Source organism: Papilio machaon, chromosome 24 (genome assembly GCF_912999745.1).
Source record: "Papilio machaon chromosome 24, ilPapMach1.1, whole genome shotgun sequence".
Classification (NCBI taxonomy): domain Eukaryota; kingdom Metazoa; phylum Arthropoda; class Insecta; order Lepidoptera; family Papilionidae; genus Papilio; species Papilio machaon.
This window is the reverse complement of record NC_060009.1, coordinates 1,140,402-1,167,203: the sequence shown is the minus strand read 5'-3', so window position 1 is coordinate 1,167,203 and position 26,802 is coordinate 1,140,402. Positions and strand designations below refer to the sequence as shown.

The following is a 26,802-nucleotide window of genomic DNA, read 5'->3' as shown; positions in this document are numbered from 1 at the left end:
AATCCGCGCGGAAGAAGTCGCGGACAAAAAATAGTGGTTTTATAATTTAAAAAGTGGTTTTAAACTTTACTTAAATATGTACGTGAATAAATTGTTTCTTGTGTTTAATTGTATGCAGAGTTTATAAGAAAAATAACCGCCAATATCACCGCCGATTGTTAGCTATTTTTAAGTTGCGTTAGAGAAAAAAGGCAATGATTTTTTACATTAGCATCGTTGTAACGAAAGGTTTTATTTTATTAAATCAAATACTTTTTTTAAAAACATAACCATCAAAGAATAAGGAATTCGTACGTGGAAGACAGAACAAGACTCCCAGCGACATGCAGTCTTTCTTGTTTTAAATTTTGACTGCTTGTTTTTGTACAAGCCTTTATTCTCGGAAAGCGTTTAATTTCGCCAGCGGGTGTAAAAAGGGAAAATTGAGCACACATTTTTGTATTTTACATTACATTTTTCAATTAACATAATTGATATTGTTATCTTTATATTCGTTTTTGTTTCAATAATATATCAACTGTAATGTCATGAAAAAAGTACTTTGCTTAATCGAGTTATCAAAGAGTTAAAAATAAATTTGTTTAATCTGTAACTTGAGGGAAATTTAGCGCTTGTGATGTAGACATTTTCGTGAAGAAGCTAGTGGCGCCAAACGAGTTATTTCTGACCCTAACAGAGGGGTTGGAGGCGGGCCGATCGATGCGCCCACGTGCTCTATCTGATGCAATCTCCACAGATTATAACGTACACATATTAAGAAAAAAATACTTAACTGCCAGTACAAGATACGTAATAACACATTATTTTATTGTTGGATTAATTTATTTGTTTTAATAAATAATTGTTAGATGACCATTTAGAGTTAGTTGACCATAATTCAAGGAATAAAATTATCTTTTGTTGACAAATCATTATCTAATTACTTCCAGACATTTATATATTCTGAGAAGTGTTTGTACTGTTTTAATCTACACTAGTGTTCTACGAATAAACTGAAAAACTTTTGGATTTGTTTCACCTTAGAATGTTACATTATCCCTAAGTAAAATAGGTTGTATAGCAGAAAAAAATTCAGCCGTACATTCCTTGCCATCTAAAATAAATCTCAATGCTCAAGCATCATTTTTAATTCACAATTTTACAACATTGTATTCAGTTGCAATGCCAGATTACTTGACTTTAATAAATATGAATTAAATAACCATAGACATTTATATTGCGTGTCTATGAGATCGGTCGTGTCTTATAAATTATTTAATAAAATCTCTGTCCGAGTTTTAATCACAAAGAAATTCTAAGATTGAATGCAGAAATGTAAATATTAAAATGATGTAATCACTCTTAAAAATATCAGATCGTATTGAAACATTACACTTATTGTTTAATTTTAAATACGTTGTTTACACGACATAAAATTTATAATATAATTTTTAATTACGAAAAAAGTTTTTTTGAAGCTCTTTCGCCTATTCTCATTAAAATTAATGTAATGCGTTAGAGAAATAAATATATTGACGTGAAATTCCTTTCAATATAAAATAAAAACCGGCTTATAAAATATACAATTTAATTTATTAAATACTTGTATAATATGCAAATGTCATAGGTCAATTAAAAATGTATAATTTTAAAACTGATTCAGACAAACATAACAATGTACAAAAAATCAATATTGGACTTACATTTTAAAATCTTTTTCGTAACTTCACTTAATCGAATTAAAAAACACCACAAGATTCCCGCGCTTTTATAGACGAGCGACTTTGCCCGCCAACACGGGTCGCGAGACTGCCGTGCGCCATTTGTTGGAAAGAGACAGCAAAGCTCTGTTACCTTGGTGCGAAAGAGGAAAGTATACTTTCGTATTGAACGAAAACTAGGGGTAGTACGTAGGGTTGTAAATTTTCAGCCATGCAATATTATGTAATGGTGTAATTAAAGAAAATGCAAACCAATAAAATAATTTTAATTTATCATAAAAATTATATTATATTCATAATACATTTTTACAACAATTGTGCACATATGGAAAAAAACTTATTGTTGGCAGAAATATCGCAGACGTTTTGTAAAATTATATTATTTAATATTCGCAAGGACAACTTAAGAGGAATAATTAAATTTTCGCGCATTTATGACGACAAGTGATTATTGTTCTGCTTAGACATGGCCGTTGAAAATATATTTTTGAAGCTCTGATAAGCACTTCCAAGTTCCACTTTCTACACACTAACGATAAATGCATCGCAAATGTCCATTGAGTTATAATTTCTGCTTTGATAACAAAATTGTTTAATAGAAGCAAAATATCGTCCTTTGTTTTGCGCAAGCATGATAGTTACTTATTCCTGAAGCATTTCAAACTTTTTTGTTCTTCTTAAATTGTCCACATCTTACTTGAGATAATATATGATTAAATTTATCTGTCCTTCATGTTCAAGGATTAAAAATATAAACGCACACGAGCAGATTTAAAAATTACTAAGCTCTTGCGTCAGTTAATGAAATTTATAATCCCGTATGAGCTTACGTTTCCTAAAGCGAGTTATTAATGCTTAAGATTATCTTCAATGTGCTATTAACTTAAAGAAATTTGTATTTATTTGTTAAAACCATGGTTGTGAAGACAATTTAGGCAAATTTTAGATCACCGCTAAGGAGTTATTTTCTAAATCAATACCCTGTATAATGTTTGAAAAAATTGAGACTTATAGGCTAGTAGGGAGTATAAAAGAAAAAAATGCTAATAGTCTTCCTAGATTTAAAAAAAAACTTGTTTAATCCTTTTATTAATTTTTATTTAAAAAAATTAAAGGTTTTTATCATCTTTATATTCTTTGATTAAAATTATTTTTTGTAATGACAACATTTCAGCTGAAAGAAGGAAAGAAGGAAATTGGTGGAAATCTGGAAATTGACAATTTGCTAACGACAGATGACAATGTTATCAAATTCAAATGATAAACATAAAAATTCTTAATAAGAATCGTAGTTGTTGACCTTATTAATAAATTACAGTAATTAGTTAAAAAACGGTGCAACTTATCAGTGTTATAAAATAATTTCTATAAAATGTAAAATTTGTTACTTGTATTGAACTATGCTAATGAAAAGTAAAAAGTATCTAAAACCTTTTTAGTCAAGAAAAAGTTACAATTTAAATTACATAACCTTGTTACACCTTCACTTAACCAACGGGCAGCTTTAAATAGTAGAATGATTGAGATAAATCGAGTATTAGTGTTATATGGTAGTCAAACATTTACAGCCCAAGAGATAGCCGAAAGAATATGGCGAAAGACTAAAGCATTCGGCTTTAGAGGTCCTGTACAGGCCATGGACGATTACCCAATATCCCAATTGATTCATGAGAAGTTTGCTATCTTTGTAAGTTCAACTACAGGACAGGGTGATGAACCAGATAATATGAAAAAATTCTGGAAATTTCTATTACGAAAAAACTTACCTTCTAACTCATTAAGAAATCTTAAATTCGGTGTAATTGGACTGGGTGACTCATCTTATGAGAAATTTAATTTTGTTGGCAAAAAACTTAATAAGAGACTAATACAGTTGGGTGCAACATCATTGTTAGACGTTGGTGAGTAATTTTATAAATAAAATACTACAGACATAAGGTACAATCCCAAAACAAGTGCATGTTTTATGTAAACAGTAGACTAAGGATCACTTCGGGCAACTTAGCTTTCTTAAAAATTCCAGAGCCACATAGTCAAAACTACACAATCTTACTTCTTACTAATATTATAAGTGCACATGTTTAGATGGATGGATGTTTGTTTAAAGGTATCTCTGGAACAGCTCAACTGAGCATATGTAGATCATAGTCTGGAAGAACACATTAGGCTACTTATTTTTTTAATGCTGCATGGACAGAGTTGCGGGTGACAGATAGTCTTACTATATTACCATACAACCAATCAGCTTTTTTAGTGTTGTTATGTTCATGTTAACAACTGCAACTTTAATACATCATCACAGCTTTTTATTCTCATTTTAGTTGGTATATACTTAATTTTTCTTTAAATATATTAATAATTTCAGGTCTATGTGATTATCAACATGATTTAGGCCATGACGCTGTATTAGAGCCATGGTTAGATAAGTTTTTCATTGAACTAAAGCAATATTTTCCTGAAATACAAATAAACAATATAAATGACAATTTTATTCCTAAATGGAAAGTATCAGTAATAAAGGGCATAGAAAATAATTTAAATAATTTTGACCATGAAGATATTTATTTTGCAAAAGGACAAAAAAGTTTTTATTTAGAACCAAAGTTTCTAACAGTAGAGAAAAATGTAAGGACTACTCATGAGACACATTTTCAGGTAAGATTTTTTTTTAAATTACAAATTAAAAAAAAAACTTGTGAGCCGTTATGGGACGCCTGGCAGATGTGAAACATAGTGTGTACAATATGCATAAAATATTAAATTAATGAATGAATAATTAATAATAATAATATTAAATATTTGTAAACTAAACACATAAAATATATATACAGTCAAAATCTGTTATAACGACATCGAAGGGACTACTCATATTGAGTCGTAAAAACCGATAGTTGTAACAACCGGTGACAGGTATTAATAGGAAAGATATGTAATAACATTCAGCCAGGACCTTTGATTTTGGTCAATTTAACCGGTATGTTGTTCTAAACGATGTCGCTATAAACGGTTTTGACTGTATATATACTGTATATACCTTAGTATAGCTTGGCGACCCGTCGTCACGGCAAGCGTCGCCACGCCAACAATTCGGTTTACAAGTGATCCTATACATGTTCCATATAAAAAAAAGAACAAAAATTAAAAATGTTGGGCAGTACTAACTTTATATACGACTAGCAACTGTTCCTTCATCTTAAATTTTTCCACATAATTTCAGGATGTCAGACTTATTACATTCAGATCAAATAATGATAGCAAATTAGATTTTAAGCCTGGTGATATTTTTAATATAAGACCAAGGAACTCTAAGGAAGATATTGATGATTTGTTTAACATATTTCAAAGTCATGGTATAGATATTAAACCTTATTATAAACTTTTAGTGGAAGAATATCACGATGGTAAGTTAAAACATGTCTTAATTAAAAATATTTAAAAATTAAAAATTTTCTTATTTCGAAAATTGACTTTTTCAAATAATTTAGTAAAATGTTTACAATCGCGGGTTATGTAGACACGTAATTTCGATGAAATGCGAATGAACAAAGCAAATTATTATATGAATATTTTTGATAATTTACAAAATTTGAGTAAAATACAAGTTTTAAGACATTTTACACAATAAAAAAATAACTAATAACATTTTCACTCTGGCAACATTAATCACGGAACAAATGTCAATGTCAAACAACACGTGTTGTTGACATGCTGTAGCGCGTTCGAGAAATGTCACTTTAATAAAAATGCAAATGCGCTGTAGTTTTGTTAAAAATAAATAATATATTATTAGCGTTATAAATAAAAATATCTCTAAAATGTTGCGAAGACAGGCGCGTTTGCGCCGCGAATACTTGTATAGAAAATCAGTTGAAAACAAACAAAAAAGTATACAAGCGAAAAAAGATCAATTGAAAAGAAGTTTGGAAGAAAACATTCCTATTCATGGTGATTTAAGAAAAGAAGCCCTTGCTTTACAAAAGAAGATTGAATTTGAAGATAAAGGTAAGTTTTCGTACTTTAATTTATTATATTTCATTTGTTTCTTAACCTCAAAATCGTATGCCATATCCAAAGAAAAAAAAAATAGTCATAAGTTTCTACTAGTTCGAGATTTACATGCAAATTCTATTCTGACCATTAGTACTAAATAAAAAATATAAAAGCATGTGTTTTGTTTATATCAAATAGGTATCTTTAATTCCGAAATCTTTGATTATACATGTTTATTATTCAGGTCCAGAAAAAGCAGCAGTGATCGGAGGTTTCAGTGGAGGAGCGAATACTGCTAATTCACAAGATGATGAGTACAGATATGCCGGAGTTGAGGATCCGAAAATCATGATTACTACATCCAGAGAACCGAGTGCTAGGCTAAAGATGTTTGTGAAGGAACTCAGGTAAAATTAAATTATTGTTATACCTTTTTTATTCTAGAAGTTGAATAATGAAATTGCATACTATTTCGTTGAACTTAGCAAAAGATGTCATTGTGCTAGCATCTACTGCTGTCATAGTAACTTATTGTAACAATTTCAGATTGATCTTCCCAAATAGTCAGCGTATGAACCGCGGTGGCTACGAAATGTCTCAGCTGATACACGCATGCAGAGCAAATGATGTTACTGACTTTATAGTGGTCCATGAACATAGAGGTGTACCTGATAGTTTGGTAAGCTTATTAATTAGTTTCCGAAATGACAGCTTATCATCAGCTCACTATATGTCCCGACTGAGGAGCTCGGAGCCTACCCTAAGTTAGGAGTGACTAGACCATAGTCAACCACACTGGCCCAATGTGGTTTGACTTCACACATATCATTGAATTTCTTCTCAGATATATGCAGGTTGCATCTTGATGTTTGTTTACTGTAAGAATTATGGATAAATATACATATGTAAATCGAAACTCGAAAAACAATTGGTACATGGCACATTTGAACCTAAGACTTGCAGATTGCCAGTCAAGTGCTGAACCTCTGAGTCACTGTCACTCAGCTTCGCTTTAAAAAATCGTAATGACAGTAAATGTATTAAGCCGAAGCCACATTAAACCCATTGTATAAATGGTCAATGCTTTAAAAGTTAATAAGCAATTTTAAAAAGTTTGTTATTTATAGTATGCCATAAACCTAATTATTTTTTCTGAAAAAATGTTTTATGGGTATGTTTGTATTCATTTATTGTAATCATTTAGACAGATTTTTATGTCTAATTGATATATATTTTTTACTCAGAATGATAAAAGTACAGTTAGCTAGGTTCATTTACACAATATTTTCTGCATGAAAAGACTCACCGTCCGAGAGAATGGAACAAGTGATAGAGGCACAATCATACTAAGTGTTATGACGTAAAATATTTCGGCCATAAACTAAACTTTCAAACCATTTTTTTTAAAGTAATGAGATTGAATGTGGATGGCTATAAAGGTAGAGGAAGACTAAAGAAAGTATGGATGTATTGTGTGAAAGAGGATATGTGTAAGAAGGGGGTAGATTCAGATATGATGTCTTATAGAGATGTATGGAGGAGTACATACTGTGCTGACCCTCCGTATCCATATGGCCTTTGTTAAAAAGATTTTTCTTTGTATTACAGGTAATTTGTCACTTGCCATATGGTCCTACCGCATCATTCACATTGTCAGGTGTAGTGATGCGTCATGACATACCTGATATAGGTCCCATGAGTGAACAGTACCCACATCTTATATTCCACAACTTTAAGAGTGATCTCGGTAAGTGTATTCAATGATATCTTTGTGTTGTCAAAATACAGTACAACATGAAGAAGCGAGAATCCTTTACAAGTAAGAAACGAGGTCTCTTGGACTCTCGCTTATCCGTGTTTGACTGAACTAATTTTTATTTATGACTGTGAAATTTTACTGTAATTCTAGTATTAAAACATTATTACTGGCTATTGTTTTCTTTAAATACAGTCAAACCTGGATAAATGAGAGTCCAATGTGATGGAGATCATCCGTCAGGATCCAACAATCACTGTCAATTTTAGAGGTTTCTTGTTATTCTGGTTTGACTGTAATTAGCATGTTTGTAATTTGTAATATGTTTTTTTACATAAGCATTGAGAAACTGGAATAAGTTAACATATTCTGGGACACTTGCTCGGGAAGTTCAGCAACAGAAATATGAATTAATTAATGAATGAAAGATTCTTAGATCTTTCTGCAATTAAAATTCAAAAATATCAGTTATTTTTTATATCAAAAGATGGCAAACGAGTAAACGGCCACCTGGATTCGCCGCAATGGCGAGGCGACCGTTACCCATAGACATCCGCAAATGCAGATGTGTTGCCTACTTTTAATCAACGGAGAAGGGGACGCACAGAAAGAGGATATTTCTCCTTCCTATGCGTCCCCTCTTCCGCCAAATCCACTTCCCCTTCCCATCCTTTTTTAATAAGAAAAGGGTGGGAAGGGAAAGATGACTAAAATTAGACCTCAGTTAACACATGCAATGCCGGATTGGCTAATTTGATTCAATATATTTAAAAAAATAGTAGCATTGAGTGTGTTAAATACATTTTACTTTTCACTTCAGGTTTGAGAACGATGAGTATCTTAAAGTATTTGTTTCCGGTGCCTAAAGCGGATTCAAAGCGTGTGATTACATTTGCAAATAATGATGATTATATTTGCTTTAGACAACATACATATAGAAAGGTATGTTCAGTAAAAGTGATAATTTAAAAAATTGTTTATTTTTGATACATAACTATAACAAGACATTATGAAATGTTAAAGACTTTTGGATAACTCAAACTTTTTAATACATGTAAAAACTTCATACTATCTATATATACAAAAGAAAGTCGTGTTAGTTACACTATTTATAACTCAAGATCGAACGAACTGATTTAGCTGAAAATTGATGGGGAGGTAGCTTAGAACTAGGAGACGGACATAGGAACTTTTTTATCTTGTGTGCATTTTTTCATTCCGCGCGGACGAAGTCGCAGGTAAAAGCTAGTAGTATTATAAATGTGAATGTTAAGATGAATGTTTGAAGGTATCTCCAGAATGGCTCAATGTATCTCGATGAAATGCATACATATAGAACATAGTCTGGAAGAATACATAGGCTACTTAAGTTTTTTTTTATTCCCCACGGACGGAATCGCGGGCTACAGCTAGTTATTATAAATGCGAATGTTTAGATGGATGGATGGATATATAAATGTTTGTTTGAAGTTATCTCCAGAATGGCTTGACGAATCTCGATGAAATTTGGCTAGATATAGAACAGTCTGGAAGAATACATAGGCTACTTGTTGTTTTTTAATTCCTCATGGACGGAGTCGCGGGCGACGGCTAATTTTATTTTAAATGCAAATGTTTGGATGGATGGATAGATACATAGATGTTTGTTTGAAGGTATCTCCAGAATGGCTCTATGAATCTTGATGAAATTTTGGCTAGAACATAGTCTGGAAGAACACATAGGCTACTAAGTATTTTTTTAAATCCGCGTTTATATTTTATTTGCAGGCAGGTAAAGAAATCGAGTTAACAGAAATAGGTCCTCGATTCCAGATGAAGTTGTATGAGATCAAATTAGGCACTTTAGAAGCCCTAGATGCTGCTGACACGGAGTGGGCGCTCCGCCCTTACATGAACACTGCGGCTAAGAGAAGATTCCTCAGTGATGAGGACGGCTGGCAAGAGGAACAATAAAATATTTACCATGATAATCTGCTTTTTATTAAAAAAATTCCATCAATCCTTTTAATGGGAAGAAAAACCGAAAGCTTGAGTGACTTTAATGTCAAAAGTCAGCTGTCATCTGTCAGATTTTAAACGTCATTCTAGCGATTTAAAAGAAAGTATTCCTTTTTTATTTCTTGTTATAAATAATTTATGAACTTTTAAAATAAAAAATACTAATGTTTTTAAATTTTTTAATAAAATTTGATGGAAGTCGTTGCTATGACAACAGTCCACAGTACTTTGTATATAAAATAGTTTTTTTTTGTGTATCTGAGGTACATTTATCTGTCACTCTTTATCATGTTGACATCTGTAGAGCAAGAGCCAGTTTTTCATCCATTGCTTGGCCAGAGAGTACTTTTTTGTTAAAGAATTTCTTTCACTTAATATGTGAGCGTCAAATGTAATGGGTTTTTCCCGTTGGACTGATCCAAACCATAAAATCTTCGGCCCAATAGTAAAAAATTCTATTGAGCCTATCGATCGGTCCAATGGGATACAACTACCAAAATGGGAAAATAAAACTCTTTGATTGTATATGTTGTGGATTTGTATTTTTTTAAATATTACAAGGTGGCAAACGAGTAAGCAACCACATGAATTCGCCAAAATGGCGAAGCGACCGCTACCCATAGACATTCGCAATTGCAGATGCGTTGCCTACCCTCAATCGACAAAGGAGACAAAAAGAGAATATTTAACCTTCCAATGCATCTCCTCCTCCATCAAAACCACCTCCCCTTCCCATCCTTTCCTTATAAGAAAAGGGTGGGAAGGGAAAGAGGACTAAAATTAGTCCTCCGGTATCACACTCATCAGACGAAACGAGGTATTGCTTCCACTTGAAGTCTGTCTGGTATTTCACCAGACGAGCTGAACAATTCGTGCAACTGACGTCTATATCCATTATTTTGTCTGTGATTTGTAATTTTCTCTCTAATGGTATATAAAATAAAGTCTATATTGAATTCTAGATATGCCAGTACCAGATTTCTTGCAAGAACCTCTTACGTTGTACGAAATAGCCGAACAGTATTGGGATTTGAGAGCTTATCCCACTCAATACGTCTTCTCTCTTCTGGCTCTAGTGTCGCAAGATAAGTTGGAAAGAGAAAAATGTATAGAACTAAGTTCAGCTGCGGGACAAGAGGAGTGGTTAAATTATTGTAGGCGGCCTCGAAGGACTATTTTAGAGGTTAGATTAATACAATTTCTATTTACTTCGAAGTAATCTGACGTTTGAAAGGGTCAAGGTTGTTTTTGTATTAAATTTCCCTAGGACCTTATATTTTTTGCGAATAATTGTGCTTTTTTACTAAGACTTCTATACTAATATCATGAAGAGGATAGACTTATTTTGGTATGTGACGTATAAACTAAAAAACTACTGGACCGATATCAAAAATTATTTTACCATCAGAAAGCTACATTATCACTGAGTAACATAGGCTATATCTGTCACTAGATTTTTTTTAATGTCGCTAGGACGAAGTTCCGTGCAAAAGCTAGTCTATAGGACATTCAATAATTAATCCCTTTTCTTATTCTAGGTGCTTCACGATTTCCACAAATCGACATCTAAATTAACCATAGACATTTTATTTGAACTTTTCTCGACCATAAAGCCGCGTTCTTTTTCTATCGCGAGTAGCGCGTTGTTTACAAATGGAGTTAATTTCGATATCCTTGTGGCTGTTGTTAAATATAACACAAAACTGAAAAAACCAAGACTCGGTCTGACATCTAATTGGTTAAAAGATTTGCAAGTCGGTGATAATGTCTATGGTTGGATTAAAAATGGCACTTTCAAATTTCCTGATGTGGTAAGTTAGTATTCTTTACAGAATTAATGTAGACAGGAATAGATTTTTTTTGTCATCTAGGTTACATTACGCCTTTAATCTAAAAGTTTAGACTTTACGGATTCCCATATTGTTAAGTTGAACCTGGATAAGTAAGAGTTCAAGATATGAAAAAAATATTTTCAGACCTATTTTCTGGAAAAAACAATGTCTGTTTCCAGAATATTCCACAAATCTTAATAGGTCCTGGTACAGGATTGGCACCATTCAGAAGTCTCTTACAGGAAAGAGTCTCACAGAATGTAGCCTCAAAAAAAATATATAATCTTTTCTTTGGCTGTCGATACAAAGACAAAGATTTCCATTGTAAAGATGAATTAGAAAAAATGGCGGAAGACGGGAAATTGAGCTTGTATTGTGCGTTCTCTAGAGATCAAGATGATAAAATGTAAGTAAAGGATATTTGAGTTCTCTAATCTTTGGTTTCTGAGATCAAAGTCACTATAAAACATCGTAATCCATGTCATTATTTTTGACAAAACAGAGAACAATGTTTTAAACCGGAATTTAGGTCTCAGAAACCAACAGTAAATGAGATATATTTAATTTCCTATTCATTTAAAATTGTACTTTTATTGGCAACGTAATGACTTTTTTACTAATTTTAGTACTAAAAATACACAGAAATAAAATGGAATGTAACATATTTAATATCTGATAATGACATATATATTAAAATTTATAAATTTTAAATAAATAATATCGTTACTAAATTTCAATTTATTTATTTCTAGTTACGTGCAACACAAAATATCCGAACATGGTAATTATCTATGGAAGCTAATAAAAGATGGCGGCTATATATTTATATCTGGCAACTCTAAGAACATGCCGGATAACGTCAGAGATGCTTTTAAAGATGTTTTCTGTGAAATCGGAGGTTTGAATGAAAAAGAATCTAAAGATAAGTTGCAAATGTTAGAAAGAACTGGTAGATTACAAATGGAAACTTGGTGATGTTTAAGGTAAATATGGCAACATTCTTTTTTTATACTCTCTCTCTGCCTAACTCGTATCCCACATGATGGGGTCTGCTTTCCCAATCAGTTTTCTCCACCTCGCCCTGTTCTCGACATCTTCATCTAAGTTTCCTTTTTTTTTTACTACTATTTGTATAAATTTTTTACTATTTGTATAATTTTGTAGCTGAAAAAAAATTAGGTTTACTGTGATTTTTGTTACAAAAATAAATGTAATTTATTAAATTATAAGTTATTTTTTAATTATAAATGTATCAAAGATAATTGTTTTTTATTTATTTTTTATTTTTGTAACATTGCAACACAATATGTGTTCGATAAGTCAAAGAAAACACAATAAAATATTGTCACAAATTTATTTCTTAATATAACACTAATATATAATTAATATAACAGTATAGAGACGAGATGTGGGTAGTATCACTACCCAGCATGCACCTGGATAATATCCACATTCCGGGGAATACTATTGTAGATGATGACCCGTTAGTGGGTATTATAAGATTCAAACTTTATGCCTGCTTTTTTTTTATATCAAAAGATGGCAAACGAGCAAACGGTCACCTGGATTCGCCACAATAGCGAAGCGACTATTGCCCATAGACATCTGGAAATGTAGATGCATTGCCTACCTTTAATTAACAGAGAAAGGGATGCACAGAAAGAGGATATTTCTCCTTCCTATGCGTCCCCTCTTCCGTCAAATCCACTTCCCCTTGCTTGCTTGTTATAATGTGAGTAATCCAGTCAGGAAGTCTTCAACGTCATCTTAAACAGTGACATTCTAGTCACTAGTTAAATGTCAAAATTGTACGGAACTGTCATTTTTATGATATGACATGGATGTCAAATTATGAGAGCTCATAAGATTGACTGTCATTGTCAAAGTGTCATAAAATCCTTATACTGTAGTTGTCTAGTATTTTTTATGGCATTTTCTGTGCCAAAGCTTTTGCCAATTTTGTGAGTGTCAGCGATGTTTGATAATTTTCTATACATTATGACACATTTTCTTTTAGACTCCATTCGAAAATTTTTATTACTTATTCTGAACTCATTTATCCGAAATTATTTCCATGTCTTCTTTACCTCCGGTGTGATATTCCAAGCCGTTATAAAGTTTGCACATAACTATATCAGCTAGTTGTTAGGCAGTCCCCATAATTTGAGGTTCCCTGCATCCCGCTTGCGTTCCGGTGGCTCCTTGTCCTCACAGGCAAAGGCCACCAGGTAACGGCTGGGATGCCAAGCCACTGTGAATGTGGCCGCTTGCACCGGGATCTCTGCTACCTTCTCACCTGGGGATTGTTACAAAAAAAAAACTAAGATAAATCCTTACTAATAATATTATAAATGCGAAAGTAACTCTGTCTGTCTGTCTGTCTGTCTGTTTCGTTTTCGCGCCAAAACTACTGAACCGATTTAAATGAAGTTTTGTACACAGATAGTCTAGAGCCTGAGGATGGACATAGGCTACATTTTAACGCGAAAAAAGGTATTTAGTATAGTATTTCACGCGGAAGTCGCGGGCACAGCTAGTTTACTATATCTATACAATTAAATAAAATTGAAGTCTCTATATCTTACTAATATAAATAAGAATATTTGGATGGATGGATGTTTCAAGGTATCTCTGGAACGGATGAAATTTGGCACATATGTAGGACATAGTCTGTAAGAACACATAGACTACTTATTACGTTTTTTTTTTAATTCTTCGCGGGTAAAGTCACGGTCGACAGCTAGTGTAATATAAATTAGGTAATCCATTGACTGACCTGTCTCCGTGTCACCAATGTCAATAACATGGTCCTCACTAGCGGAGGCCAGCAGACGACCATCAAAACTGAATGACAATGTGCGCACCGGCCATTCTAACCTAAAAACAAGTTATGGATCTACACTAATCTATATATATAAAAGAAAGTTGTGTTAGTTACACTATTTATAACTCAAGATCGGTCAAACTGATTTAGCTGAAAATTGATGGGGAGGTAGCTTAGAACTAGGAGACGGACATAGGAACTTTTTTATCTTGTGTGCTTTTTTTTATTCCGCGCGGACGGAGTCGCGGGTAAAAGTAGTCTTTTAAAAAGGAAAGATTTGTATTTTGTATGTAACAAATAAACTTAAAAAATATTGGACCGATTTAAAAAATTCTTTTGCCATTAATAAGCTATGTTATCACTGAGTGACATAGGCTATATTTTTTAATAAGCTAGTTTCAAGTTAGCTGGAAATTCTAAAAAAAAAAAAAAACATCAAAAGTTTTATTGATACTGCATCCTTTAACAATTAAGTTTAAATAAATAATATAATTTTTAAGATAGATAAAAAATAGTACTTATTCAAGACAAATTATTGAATTTGTTCATTAAAACGTCACTTACCTAGAGAAGACCCTCAGACAGGCGAGTTCATGCACATGCCAGAGTGACACGAGAGCATCAGCAGAGCCCGTGGCAAAGTACCGGCCTGTGGGGTCATGCTCTATACAGATACAAGTGCCCGGGTGAGCTTTCAGCACTGTCTGCAGTTGGAGACCTGGATATCTAAACACATAGTAATCAGCATTTGAGTTAAATCATAAAAAACGTTATATGGCAAAAACTTCTATTTTGTCATTCCCGGTAACAAGTTCGGATTTCTTATGCAAAAAAGTTCACCTAATTGCAGATATTGTGGTGTGGTGGAAGACATCCACCATGTTCTATAGAAGTGTGCTCGGAATGAACATTTTAGACTTAATTATTTTAAGGTTTTTGGGTGTAATGTCCATCAGATAAACACTATTATGGCTTACCCGTCTACTTATGAGGCCAGGATGATGTTTAAGTTGACCGAAATATGTTTAAGAAATAAGGTAGATGATTAGATGTATAATTAATTAAAAGGCTTATGGGGCGATATGATCGCATTGCAATAAAGCCTCAAAACAAAGAGAAATATCCTCTTTCTATATGTCCCCTTCTCCATTGATTAAATGTAGGCAACGCATCTGCATTTGCGAATGTCTATGGGCAAAGGTCGCCTCGTTAATTCAGGTGACCGTTTGCTTGTTTGCCACCTTTTCATATTAAAAACCTCTATATTGATAATCGTTTTGTTTACAAGCAGGCCTATCATTTTATTTTATTTCGTATAAATGAGAAGATATTAAAAAATGTTCGCGATTTTATAACTTACGTCATAATGTGAACACAGCCAAGTCCGTTCGTCAGATAGAAGAGATCAGAGTCATTGTTCCAAGAGATTTCATTCACTTCAAAGTTAAATTGCTCTTCAGTCACCTTAACACAAATAATATATTATTATACAATATGTTGCCTCTGACTTCTAAATGGAATAAAATAAACGGAGTCTAACTGCAGTCATTGAGTAACTATTTTATGAACCAATCCTTGGTCATGGAAACTGTGGTTTAATTAAATCGTAGGTCATTAATTAAGCCCTTTACCTTACTAATATTATAAATACAAATGTTTAGATGGATGGATGTTTGTTTGAAGTGTATCTTAGAAACGGCTCAACAGATCTAGATGAAATTTGTTATAGATATAGAACATAGTCTGGAAAGGATACATAAGTCACTATTAAATTGTTTAAACTTTCGTGAGACATCATAATTAATTAATTAAGAAACGGCTTAACTCACGTGCCGCCACCGGACGATCTTAAGTTAAGCCGTTTCTTAATTAATTAATGTCACTATGTTTATATTATGTTTTTTTTAATTCCGTGCTGACACGGGTGACAACTAGTAATATTGCTATGTATGCGCTTCAACAATGCACGAATAGGAACAATTGGCTGCGCCCGACCATTCCTTCAACATGATGTAATTAAAGCAGTCTGCACTAAGCAAGCATTGTTTCAGTTCCTCCCCCACATTCTTAATAATTATAATGCAAATGTTTTGATGAAAAGATAGATGTTTGTGAGAATACATCTCTGGAACAGTTCAACAGATCTTGCTGACATTTGGCATAGACATAGAACATAGTCTGGAAACAAGACAGTCTATTTATCAAGTCTTTTTAATTCTATGAGTGCAGTCACAGGCAAAAGCTAGTTACTACTATTACTAATAAACTTATAAAGGAAATACTCACCACCTTGTATGTACGGGTATCTATAAATGAAACAAGGTCCTCCTTATTACCAACAGCTATAGTGCTACCATTGGGTGACCACGCTATGTTTATATTCTCACCCTTTGTTGATATGCTGGCTGCACATTTATGTGATCTGAAGTATGTGTAAAATAATACGGAAATTAAAAAAACATATGTATGTATAAGGGAAAATTAATGCATTTTTTTTAAGAATCGTCTTTTCTTTCTTTATATATTACTTTAAATTAGTAATGAGTAGATTCTTGAGAGAGTAAAGACAATTTTCTTGTTTCATACAATTTAATAAAACTAACAAATCAAAACATTACTTTTGTCTAAGATATTAACTTGTGAATATGTGGTAGTACATAGAGAAGTATAGCAATAACAGTATAAGCCATATGAATGCTGAATGAATATCTTTAATCATTATTTATGTTATATTTGATGTACATTTACCTGGTATCCCATATCCTAACAGATTTGTCACCACTGGCTGTGCTGAGGAGGTCCGCATGCGAGGCGTGCCAACACAGCTGGTCTACAGATCCTGTGTGCCCTTTGAATACAAAGTCCTGGACCTGGACATATTTACAATATTCAATTACGATACTATGTAAATATATGGCAGAAAAATAACCTATATCTTCTTTATATAAATTTTACGAGTGAATTGAGGTTTCACTTACCAATTTGCTTTTTTCCAAATTAAATATCGCTACGCTTTTATCAAAGGACCCGGAAGCAAGTCTTCTTCCATCACACGACCAACCAACGGAATGAACTTTCGATGTATGCGCTATATATTCTCTAACAACATTATGGGAGGCAAAATAACTCCGCAGTTCTGCTAAATCCTCTATAGGAGTTTGTATCTGTTTAGGATCTTTCATTTTAATTTTTTAATTAAGTTTATAAATCCATATTAAATAAACAAAACAAACCAACTTCGAAACACAGCGCTTCTTATTTTGACAACTGAAAGTTTTTGTCAGTGACAGGACGTATCGCACGTTGTGTTTTTTAACCACAGATTATTAGACAGTAAAACTACACAAGATAAATGATTTTTTCCGAGTTACGAACGGAACAAAAGAAAAAATTCCCTTGTTTATTTTTTTTTTTATTTATTCATTCAAACTTTGTACACATATAATTTTTGTAACATTACATTAGAAATGCTGTGACATTCTGGTGAGCTTAACTCTAAAAGATCTAAGCTAAGCTCTCTTACAGCTGACCACACCATAAAGAGAGGATGTTTAGTGGATAATAACTATGTGTGTACTAGTCGCCAAGTCGTCGTCTTGTTTATCCTCTTTGTCTATAAAACACCCTTATCATTTTATCCCAACCCATTAATACCTTTCATCGGGCAAGAAGATGACATGAATGATTTAACGAAAATGCTCAATTCGAAGTACAGCCAGAAAAAAGATATTTCAATTATTTTTTTTTAATTTTTACATCACGTTTATTCAATGTATTTTCGCCGCCACACTTTAATTTGAGTTAGAAAATAGAGTGGTGGTGCCATCCACATAGTGATGATGAAGATAACGTGTAACAATTTTTCCTGCAAAAAATATAATTGATTAGAAAGAAACTTTCAGTCTTTCATCTACTATATTTCTTTAAAAACAACTGGTGTAATTCTTACCGTATTTGAACATTTCACTCTTGGCGGAACGCAAATCACGTGCCCAACTTGAGTCCACGTACGTTTTGGCACAATAAAATAATTTTTACTCGTACGCAATACAGTCGCAATGTTATTCACAAACATTTTATGAAATGTTTTGAATTTAATGACATTGATTTATAACGTCATTGCATACAATATGCGAATAATTTTTTGAATATAGAATATTCTATTTATTTTTATTTTTTTGTCAAATTTCGCATTAAATCATAGATACCCAAATTTTTTTTTCTCGAAGACCCCTTTTGTGGAGAGATATCCAATGAGAGATAGTCCAGAAGAGAGGTTGTGACTCTCAGGAATGAGGAAATGATGCAGAGAGAGAAACCTTTTTATAAATTTTACTGGTTTTGGTCAACCTCCTGGTACAATTCTTTAACTTTTTTCCCTCCATCGTACACCATTGTACCAAACGGAGTCGATAATAAATGAAATAAATTAACAAGGATGTAAATAAAAAAAATATATTCAGGAAATAAATAACGTAAATTTTAACACTTATTATTAATTACTAATTAAAAAAATCACAAGCAAGATTTCATATTTTAAGTTTACTGGACTTTGTAAAAAATAAAGTTGATTACTAATTTGCAATTTTTAATGCCATCATGTCATGAAGCAGGAACTTGAATGCGCTTTTAATAGTTGGTTTCTAAGACCAAAATATTTGCAAACCTATCATCATCCCTTTCATACAGGGATTTTGGTCTAAGAAACCAACGATTAGACCTAAATAAAGTAAAACACTTACGAATTTCTACCTTAATATCATTGATAGGTTACTTTTTCAATATAATATTATGAAACTTTTCTTTTATCAGAAATCACAGTTATGTCAACTAAAATTATTTATTACAAACAATACAAGCTTCTTAATTTTAATACAATAACGTCATCTGCTATTTTTTAATTTTCCTACAATCATTTTTTCCAAATTTTGCATATCTCTATAAAGATTGTATGTCGAACAACATATAATATTTGCACATTCATTCAAAACGAAATAAAAACTAGCGGGAAATTGTTCTTTAATTTCTGAATCGAATTTAAAATGAGCATGTGTATATCTAGAGATACAATCATTCTTGTAAAATCTTAACCAATAATTGAATTCATTCATTTGAGTTGAATCATTTATTAAAGGCGGAAAGAAATGTTTATTTCTCTCATTATTTTCTTGTTGCTTTATTTCTTCATCACAACTATCATCTGATAAATAAAAACTGATTTTATTTTTCCTCACTGAATTAACTTTTATTTCATCAATATTATTTGTTGTTCCTTTAGTAGTTAATTTTTCAATTTTACTTATAATTATTTCATCTATTATAGGATCTTCATGTATAACTAGAGACTCATCGATTTCAACATTATTATTTAATTTAACATACAATTGACTTATATCGTGAGTTTTCGCATCGAAATCTGGATCTCCTTTATTCAAATTAGCCTCGAAATCTTGATTTTCATCAACATTAGTACTATTCAAATTATCTATACTGTTATTTTCTTCCATATTTTCTGTGGTATTTACTAAATTATAATCTGCTTCGTTTATTTGTTCATGATTATTAGCAATATCATTTGTAGTTAAATTTTCACTTATATTAACATTTTGGTTATTTTCCTGTCTTTCAAAAGTATCTTTCACTCTCTCCGTTACTTTATTTAATATATCAATTTCTACATGACTGTAATATGCTCCAATCATATCGTTTATTTTCTGTTTAACATCACCGGTTTTTATCCTAGGTTTTTTAGGCAATCGTTCAACAGTTTCTATATTATCGGCTTTACGTTTTCTTGGTCTTGGAACATATTCTCTTGGTAGTTTGATTTTGTACTTTTTGAGCGCTAAAGAAATTAATTCATTTATAATTGCCTCTTTATCAAAATTTTTATCATCAACGTCAATGTCACTGTTAAATTCAGATTCATCAAGTGTATTTAATTGTCCCATACTGCAATTTAATTCTTCCATATTAAAATTTGGTTGTTCGTCAGTGATTGATTTTTCATCTTTTACCATGAAATCGAAATTATCATCAAATATATTAACACCTTCTTGTTCTTCTTCAAAATACTCAAGTTTTGTGTCTTCTTCTTTAATAAATTCTTCAGTTTTAACTTGTGTTTCATTCATACTAGATTCATATCCATGATCTTCTGAATCTATACTTTCATTTTCGTTGATTTGTTTAATATGCTCTAAAGTAGGAGGTTTTGTTTTCAACCAATTTTTATTTTCACAATTTCTAACGTAAACCATACTTGTATCAGATCTTTTTACATCAATATTTCTATCTAATTCAGGTTCAACTTTTATATTTGATTCATCTATCCCTGTTATAATATTACGTTCATTTTCTACATCATCGATAAGTTTATTATCTTCAATTGCATATTTAAGATTGTACTGAGTAAAATCTTCACCCAACAATAATCTTATCTCATCATTAGGAACTATATTCAATAGAACATCCGTATACGTAGACATTGGTGTCAAAGAAGGTAGAAATTCATTTTTAGGTATAACATTAATATTATTTTGATATGGTATTTTGTTCAAAATATCCATTGTTACTTCGTCTCTTAATTTAACAGGTCTTTTTTTTCTTTCCTCTAAATGTTCCATTAATACATAATCATCAACTTCCAAATTATAATGTCTAGCCATTGGTAAATAATACTGGCAGATTAAAATCTTTCTGAACTCTAAGAAACTAGTCCATTCATTAAATGAAAATAATCTTTCCGTTGATTCAGTGTACATACCTATTTTGTACGATTTTAAATGACCTTCTTTATTATTAATTTTATCAACTACATTTGATATTTGAACTTCGTAGTCACCATCTAAACCGAAGCACATTTTAAGTGCTACAAGTATATAAGACATAGCTACTGTTTCGTAATCAGGTATTCTTACCATCTTCTTTATTGTAATCTTATTTACTTTAACAAAATTATAAGGTTGATATAACATTAAAGAAAATACTAAATTCTTAAAATCATTAGGTAAGCATAATTCTTTAATATAAATATTTATAATTTTATTAAAATCAGGTATAATAGGATAACCTAGATCTAAAACTTTGATACAAGTCATAGCGTAATGTAATATTGTAGTCGATTTATAATCACATTTGCATTGACAGAAATTTTTCCAACAAGATATTAGATTTGTTTCGATTTCTTTCGGTACGAATTTCGTACATTTATATAAACTTAATCTATCCTCTTTTATATATCTGAATAAATGTGATAATTGTATTGGACTTTTATCGTAGTTTAACGCTAAATATAATATAGCTAATAATAATCCTTTTGTGATTATTGTAATGTTTTTTATATATTTTGCAGGTGTATTATTATTATCATCATCATCGGAATCTGGGCTTGTAGTACCGTCTAAAGATTCCGGACTTTTAGACCTTTTACGTCTCTTAGATGTCTTATCTTCAATTTTACTCTGGCTCCTGAAATTCACAAAGAACTTTTAATATTTTATATATTATCAATGAATTTTTCAGATAGAATTTACACATATGTAAGTATATCTTACTAATCTTACAAATATTATAAATGCGAATGTTTAGATGGATGTTTGTTTGAAGGTATCTCTGGAACGGCTCAACGGATCTTGATGAAATTTGACCCATAGAACACAGTCTGGAACAACTACTACTTATGTGCTTGTACCATGATGTTTTCCTTCACCGTAAGAACTTCGGTTAAATATATATATGTAAATCGAAAAGCACATTAGAACATAGTGAGATTAGAACCTTGGACCTACAGATTGCTTAACAAGTGCTACACCCCTTAGCCACCGACGCTATTCTGTATTAGTCCTTCACAATTTTTACTATAATAGTGCTTACTCTAAATTTTCCTTCTCTTCCTCTTCTTCATCTTCTTTCTCTTGAAATTTCTTCATATACCGTGTCCAAATCCACAATACCTTTGTCTTGACACTTTGTTTAGCGCCAAGTTTGATTAACTCTTCTGTGAGGCCATAGAGTATAAAATTGTATGCATGCCATTTATACCATTCTGCGCTCACTGGAATATTACAAAAATCAATAAGTTATTACTATCTATACAACAACTACATCTATATGTAAGATTGTTAACAAACAAGTGGTCACATTGCTGCTTAAAATATACAATTATCAGTAGCAATAAGTCTACAAATTTTTTCCTATGTTTTTGCATTTCAATCATATTGTTGTTGCAAAACTAACACACATCCTTGACAATATTTTTTTAAAATTTCATACACTAAATCAACAGTAAGAGGGGCCACTTAACTACTTTGGTTGCGAAGGATTAAGTATAACCTTAAAACAAAAATGTGAGTAAAACTTACTTTGGATTCCCTCTTTGATCATTACGGAAAATTTCTTCACATTAGCTAAAAGCTTTGTTCCATCTGCAAAAAATGACTCCCCGACAATCGTTTCCCGAACGTTTACATCTTGGGTACCACATTCTACACAGTAATAAAAACCATCTACTAGATTTAAATCTGTGCTTCCGCACACATTACAGGGTATATCGTTCATTTTCTGACTAGAATAAGAAAATATAGTACATAAGAATATGTTGTAACAATATATGTTACTGTTTTATTATTTAGTTGAGTAAAATTATTAAACCACATGTTATTTTCCGGGTTTTTAATACTATTCGTACGTCATGGACACATGATTTTGACATTGACATTGACGTTTTAAACCAAAATTGCAATTTAAAACTGAAGAATAATACCATCACAAATCTGGATTTGATTTTTGGTTGCAAAAAAAATTAGAAGTGCTTACTTAATACAATAAAATTGGTTTTTAATTTCCACAATTCATTACAAAAAATTTAGTCACATACTTATTAACTTTACAACAAAATTTAATCTATGTTCTAATTTAATTTGGCACATGACTTGTTGCTACTGTTATTAATATTATTTTATTGAAACACACCGTTTACTTTTTGTTAGACATTTTATTGTAACCACAAAGACAAACCATAGTGTAATGACGCTACTCTTAATAGGGATGTACCCATTGACATTAATAGGGATGTACCCACTAACACCTTCTCCTATTATTAAAATTGTTTACAATTTAAATAATACCTATTATTCTATGCTATCAATTTTAAATTATACAATTTCTAAGTGTTTCTTAAATTATATACCTATATCATGAATTTATTTAGTTGACAATATTTTGGACATGAAAATTAAATTTATTATTTAACAATGGTTTTGTAAATATGTCTGCAGTCTGTTTATCTGTGGGACAATATTTAATATTAATTTTACCCTGTTTATAATTTTCATGAATAAAATGGTACCTCACATCAATGTGTTTGGATCTTTTATTAAATGAACCTGTTTTGATCAGCTGAATAGCGCTTTGGTTATCAACATTTAATATAATTTCAACTTCAGAACCAATCAGCTCTTTTAAAAATGACTTTAAATATAAGCATTCCTTACAGCAATCAGCTGCTGCAATATACTCTGCCTCGGTTGATGATAAGGCAACAATTGGTTGTCGTTTTGAACACCAAGACACAGGTCCTTCTGCTAACATTATCACAAATCCGGTTGTACTGCGTCTTGTCTTGATACATTTGGCATAGTCTGCATCACAGTATGCATTTAGTTTTGAAATATCTCCTCCCTTCTTGTACATGATTCCTTTCTGTCTTGTTCCATTTAAATATTTTAGTATTTTCTTTGCAGCTATCACATCATCTTTCGAAGGGTTTTCTATTTTTCTGCTTGCTTCATTTACAGCTTGACTTATGTCTGGCCTTGTTCTTGTAGATATGTATAAAAGTCCTCCGATCAGTTCTCTATATGGGAAGTTTGTAGTATCTGTATTTTGCGTTTCTGTTTTCTTATCTGTATTGCAGGGTGTATTAACAGGCTTACAATCTTCCATACTAAATTTCTTCAATAAATTTTTAATGTAGCTTTCTTGTTTCAGTGTTATACCTTTCTCAGTCTTCTTAATTTCAAATCCAATAAAATTAGTAGGATCATTGAATATGTTCATTTCAAATTCCTTTTCTAGGCAGTTTAAAATGTTTTTTAATGTTTGCATTTCTTTAGCTAAAGCAAGTCCATCATCTACATAGATTGCTATTATTGTTGTATTATCTTCATTTGTAAATACACACTGATCTGTTTTAGTAGGTTTTAAACCAAGTTTTAACATTGCTTTTGTAAATCTTTTGTTCCATGTAATAGGTGCTTGTTTAAGCCCATATAAGGATTTCTTTAATCGACAAACTTTCCCAGGTTGTTTTTCATATCCCTCCGGTATATTCATATACACATTTTCTTCTAGCTCTCCATATAAAAATGCAGTCTTAACATCGAATGTTATCATGTTATAGTCTTTAGAAGCAGCAAGTGCAAATAAAGATTTTAAAGTTGACTGACTGACAACTGGACTGTAAATTTCGTTGTAGTCAATACCGTTTTGTTCAAATCCTCGTACAACAAGTCTAGCTTTATAAGTGCCATTATCCTTAATACGGAATACCCATTTGTTTGTAAGTATTTTACTATCTTTTGCCTCTTTCTTGTCTACTATTTCCCAGGTATTATTGATTTCTAGGGATTCCTTCTCCGAATTTATAGCCTTCTCCCAGTTTTCTCCCTCTGTAGATGTTACAGCCTCTCTGTAAGTAAGTAAACTGTAGTCTCTCAAATGTATTGGTATGTGTTTTATTCTCTTGCTTCTTCTTAGGTAGCCGGCTTCTTCATTATGTCTGTTTCTTTCTCTTTCTGTGTCTTCTGATTCAGTTTCTGATATTACATCTTCAAAAATCTCTTCATTTTTATTTTCTTCTATTCTGGTATCTTCTGTTGTCTCTTCCAGATTTTCTATAATCTCTTCCTGGTTTTCTGGAGTATCTTCCTGGTTTTCTGTAGTATCTTCCTGGTTTTCTGTAGTATCTTCCTGGTTTTCTGTAGTATCTTCCTGGTTTTCTGTTGTCTCTTTTTCATCATTTTCACTTTTATTATTATTTCTTTTCTTATAATTTTCTTTCTGTTGTTCAGTTTCACCTTTTATTATCACTATGTCCCTGGATATCTCTATTTTTCTCTCTTTGTCATTCCACAGTCTGTACCCATTATTAGTGTATCCAATCATTATTAATTTTTTGCATCTAGGATCCAGTTTCTTAACATTATGTAACTGTTTTGCATAGACGGTAGAACCAAACTTTTGTATATTAGATATATTAGGCTTTTTTCCAACCCACATTTCATATGGTGTTTTGTTTTTCAGGGCATCACTTGGTAGTCTGTTTAAAATATAAGTAGCACAATATATTGCTTCACCCCACATTTCTTTGTCCAATTTAGAATCAAAAAGTAATGCTCTTGTTTTTTCTAATAATGTCCGGTTTAGGCGTTCAGCTTTGCCATTTAATTGTGGTGAGTAGGGCACTGTGTAGTCTAATTTTATGCCTTTTTGTTGACACAATGCTTTAAAATCGTTACTTGTATACTCACCTCCGTTGTCGCATCTTATATTTGATACTTTACTATTTTTCTCTCGCTCCGTTTCTTCAATGTAATTTATAATTTCTCCTTTTGCATCACTCTTGTTTTTAAGTAAATAGATTTTTGTAAAATGACTGTAATCATCCATTATTGTTAATACATACCTGTATCCATCATGAGTCTCCACCTCGAAGGGACCACAGATGTCTGTGTGTATTATTTGTAAGTACCTTTCAGCCCGAGTTCTGATTGTATTAAATGGTAGTCTTGACTGTTTTGCTTCAGCACATATTTTACATTGTTCTTGTAATACTTTTGGTCCTTGTATATTTATGCCGTCTGCTACTTTTGTTAGTGTTTCTAGTACTGATTTACTCGGGTGTCCCAGTTTTGCATGCCATTCCAATGCTGTTCCTTTTACTTGTGTAAGTAAAGATTTATTTTCATTTTTCAGGTCTTGTTGTAAATTCACCCTGTATAAGCCATTTTCTTTTATACCAGTTAAAATTAAATTTGAATTTTTGTAAATCTCCACTTTATTCCTTGTGAACACAACAGAGCCATCATTATTGGTAACACAATTTACAGACAAAAGGTTTTGTGCTAAGTCTGGTATAAATAAAGTTTTTTGTAAATCGCATGACATTCCATGGACAGTACCTGATCCTTGTGCTTTCATTTTTTCATTGTTGGCTGCATAAACTGTAGAATCCATTTCTTCGAAATTGCTTAAAATGTTAGGATCATTTGTCATATGCACTGTGCTTCCAGAATCTACTATGAATTTTAATGAAGACTGTTCAGAGTTTTGTGACAAAAAAGCAACATTTTTGTATTTCTTACTATCACCTTTTTTCTTAAAGAAACAATTTTCTTCTGTATGATTATTTTTCTTACAAATTGAGCAACAGCTGTTTTTTAACTTGCAATCTTTCTCTTCATGGTTATATCTTTTACAGAAAATGCACATCTTACAATCCTTTTTTAAATGGCCTATTTTGTTACATTTAAAACATTTAATATTTTTATTCTCCGCCTTAAAAGCAACCTGTTTGTACTCAGTTTTCCTTTCTGTAAATCTGTTTTCTTCTGATAAAAGTCTGTTAGTTAAGTTGGTAAGTGTCTTTTTGTCATCGGGTGTTGATTCCCATGCTGTGATGAAGAATTTGTATTGGTTTGG

At 31.7% G+C, this 26,802-nt stretch overlaps 5 protein-coding genes across 5 annotated transcripts in view; 2 read left to right on the top strand and 3 right to left on the bottom strand.

Moving 5' to 3' along the window:
• LOC106719327 (large neutral amino acids transporter small subunit 1) overlaps positions 1–1,791 on the bottom strand; it is a 34,737-nt gene extending 32,946 nt beyond the window's left edge. The window contains exon 1 of the mRNA XM_045683974.1: positions 1,683–1,791. Coding sequence (XP_045539930.1) covers positions 1,683–1,684 — 2 coding nt within the window. The 5' untranslated portion in view covers positions 1,685–1,791. The remainder of the gene's footprint in view (positions 1–1,682) is intronic.
• Positions 1,792–3,069: 1,278 nt separating this feature from the next.
• On the top strand, positions 3,070–12,362 carry LOC106707532 (NADPH-dependent diflavin oxidoreductase 1). The gene is made up of 7 exons (XM_045683935.1): positions 3,070–3,601; positions 4,066–4,355; positions 4,918–5,101; positions 10,407–10,627; positions 10,983–11,255; positions 11,456–11,682; positions 12,029–12,362. The coding sequence occupies exons 1-7, from the start codon at positions 3,217–3,219 to the stop codon at positions 12,249–12,251; spliced, it is 1,803 nt and encodes a 600-aa protein (XP_045539891.1). The 5' UTR covers positions 3,070–3,216; the 3' UTR covers positions 12,252–12,362.
• Positions 5,388–9,416, top strand: LOC106719316 (U3 small nucleolar ribonucleoprotein protein IMP4). The gene is made up of 6 exons (XM_045683936.1): positions 5,388–5,702; positions 5,935–6,097; positions 6,237–6,369; positions 7,299–7,437; positions 8,267–8,388; positions 9,214–9,416. The coding sequence occupies exons 1-6, from the start codon at positions 5,516–5,518 to the stop codon at positions 9,397–9,399; spliced, it is 930 nt and encodes a 309-aa protein (XP_045539892.1). The 5' UTR covers positions 5,388–5,515; the 3' UTR covers positions 9,400–9,416.
• A 764-nt stretch (positions 12,363–13,126) lies between the features above and the next one.
• LOC106719339 (THO complex subunit 3) lies at positions 13,127–17,345 on the bottom strand. Its single transcript, XM_045684026.1, has 7 exons — positions 17,079–17,345; positions 16,849–16,970; positions 16,387–16,522; positions 15,461–15,564; positions 14,665–14,826; positions 14,053–14,153; positions 13,127–13,572 (listed from the first exon to the last, which is right to left on the bottom strand). Exons 1-7 carry the CDS (start codon positions 17,280–17,282, stop codon positions 13,415–13,417), a joined length of 987 nt encoding a protein of 328 aa, XP_045539982.1. The 5' UTR covers positions 17,283–17,345; the 3' UTR covers positions 13,127–13,414.
• Positions 17,346–18,983: 1,638 nt separating this feature from the next.
• Positions 18,984–22,771, bottom strand: LOC106719296. Its single transcript, XM_045683883.1, has 3 exons — positions 22,464–22,771; positions 21,976–22,156; positions 18,984–21,570 (listed from the first exon to the last, which is right to left on the bottom strand). The coding sequence occupies exons 1-3, from the start codon at positions 22,657–22,659 to the stop codon at positions 18,984–18,986; spliced, it is 2,964 nt and encodes a 987-aa protein (XP_045539839.1). The 5' UTR covers positions 22,660–22,771.
• Between the last annotated feature and the right edge of the window lie 4,031 nt (positions 22,772–26,802).

Excerpts from the sequence above, each read along its gene's own strand:
- LOC106707532 (XM_045683935.1), top strand. The coding sequence starts at position 3,217 with ATGATTGAGATAAATCGAGTATTAGTGTTATATGGTAGTCAAACATTT. Across the intron at positions 3,602-4,065 it reads AACATCATTGTTAGACGTTG|GTCTATGTGATTATCAACAT; the intron begins GTGAGTAATTTT and ends TAATAATTTCAG. Across the intron at positions 5,102-10,406 it reads AGTGGAAGAATATCACGATG|ATATGCCAGTACCAGATTTC; the intron begins GTAAGTTAAAAC and ends ATTGAATTCTAG.
- LOC106719316 (XM_045683936.1), top strand. The coding sequence starts at position 5,516 with ATGTTGCGAAGACAGGCGCGTTTGCGCCGCGAATACTTGTATAGAAAA. Across the intron at positions 6,098-6,236 it reads ATGTTTGTGAAGGAACTCAG|ATTGATCTTCCCAAATAGTC; the intron begins GTAAAATTAAAT and ends TAACAATTTCAG. Across the intron at positions 6,370-7,298 it reads GAGGTGTACCTGATAGTTTG|GTAATTTGTCACTTGCCATA; the intron begins GTAAGCTTATTA and ends TTTGTATTACAG.
- LOC106719339 (XM_045684026.1), bottom strand. The coding sequence starts at position 17,282 with ATGAAAGATCCTAAACAGATACAAACTCCTATAGAGGATTTAGCAGAA. Across the intron at positions 16,971-17,078 it reads ATTTGGAAAAAAGCAAATTG|GTCCAGGACTTTGTATTCAA; the intron begins GTAAGTGAAACC and ends AAATATGTCCAG. Across the intron at positions 14,827-15,460 it reads GGCTGTGTTCACATTATGAC|ATATCCAGGTCTCCAACTGC; the intron begins GTAAGTTATAAA and ends CTATGTGTTTAG.
- LOC106719296 (XM_045683883.1), bottom strand. The coding sequence starts at position 22,659 with ATGAACGATATACCCTGTAATGTGTGCGGAAGCACAGATTTAAATCTA. Across the intron at positions 22,157-22,463 it reads GATCAAAGAGGGAATCCAAA|TGAGCGCAGAATGGTATAAA; the intron begins GTAAGTTTTACT and ends GTAATATTCCAG. Across the intron at positions 21,571-21,975 it reads GAAGAGAAGGAAAATTTAGA|GAGCCAGAGTAAAATTGAAG; the intron begins GTAAGCACTATT and ends TGTGAATTTCAG.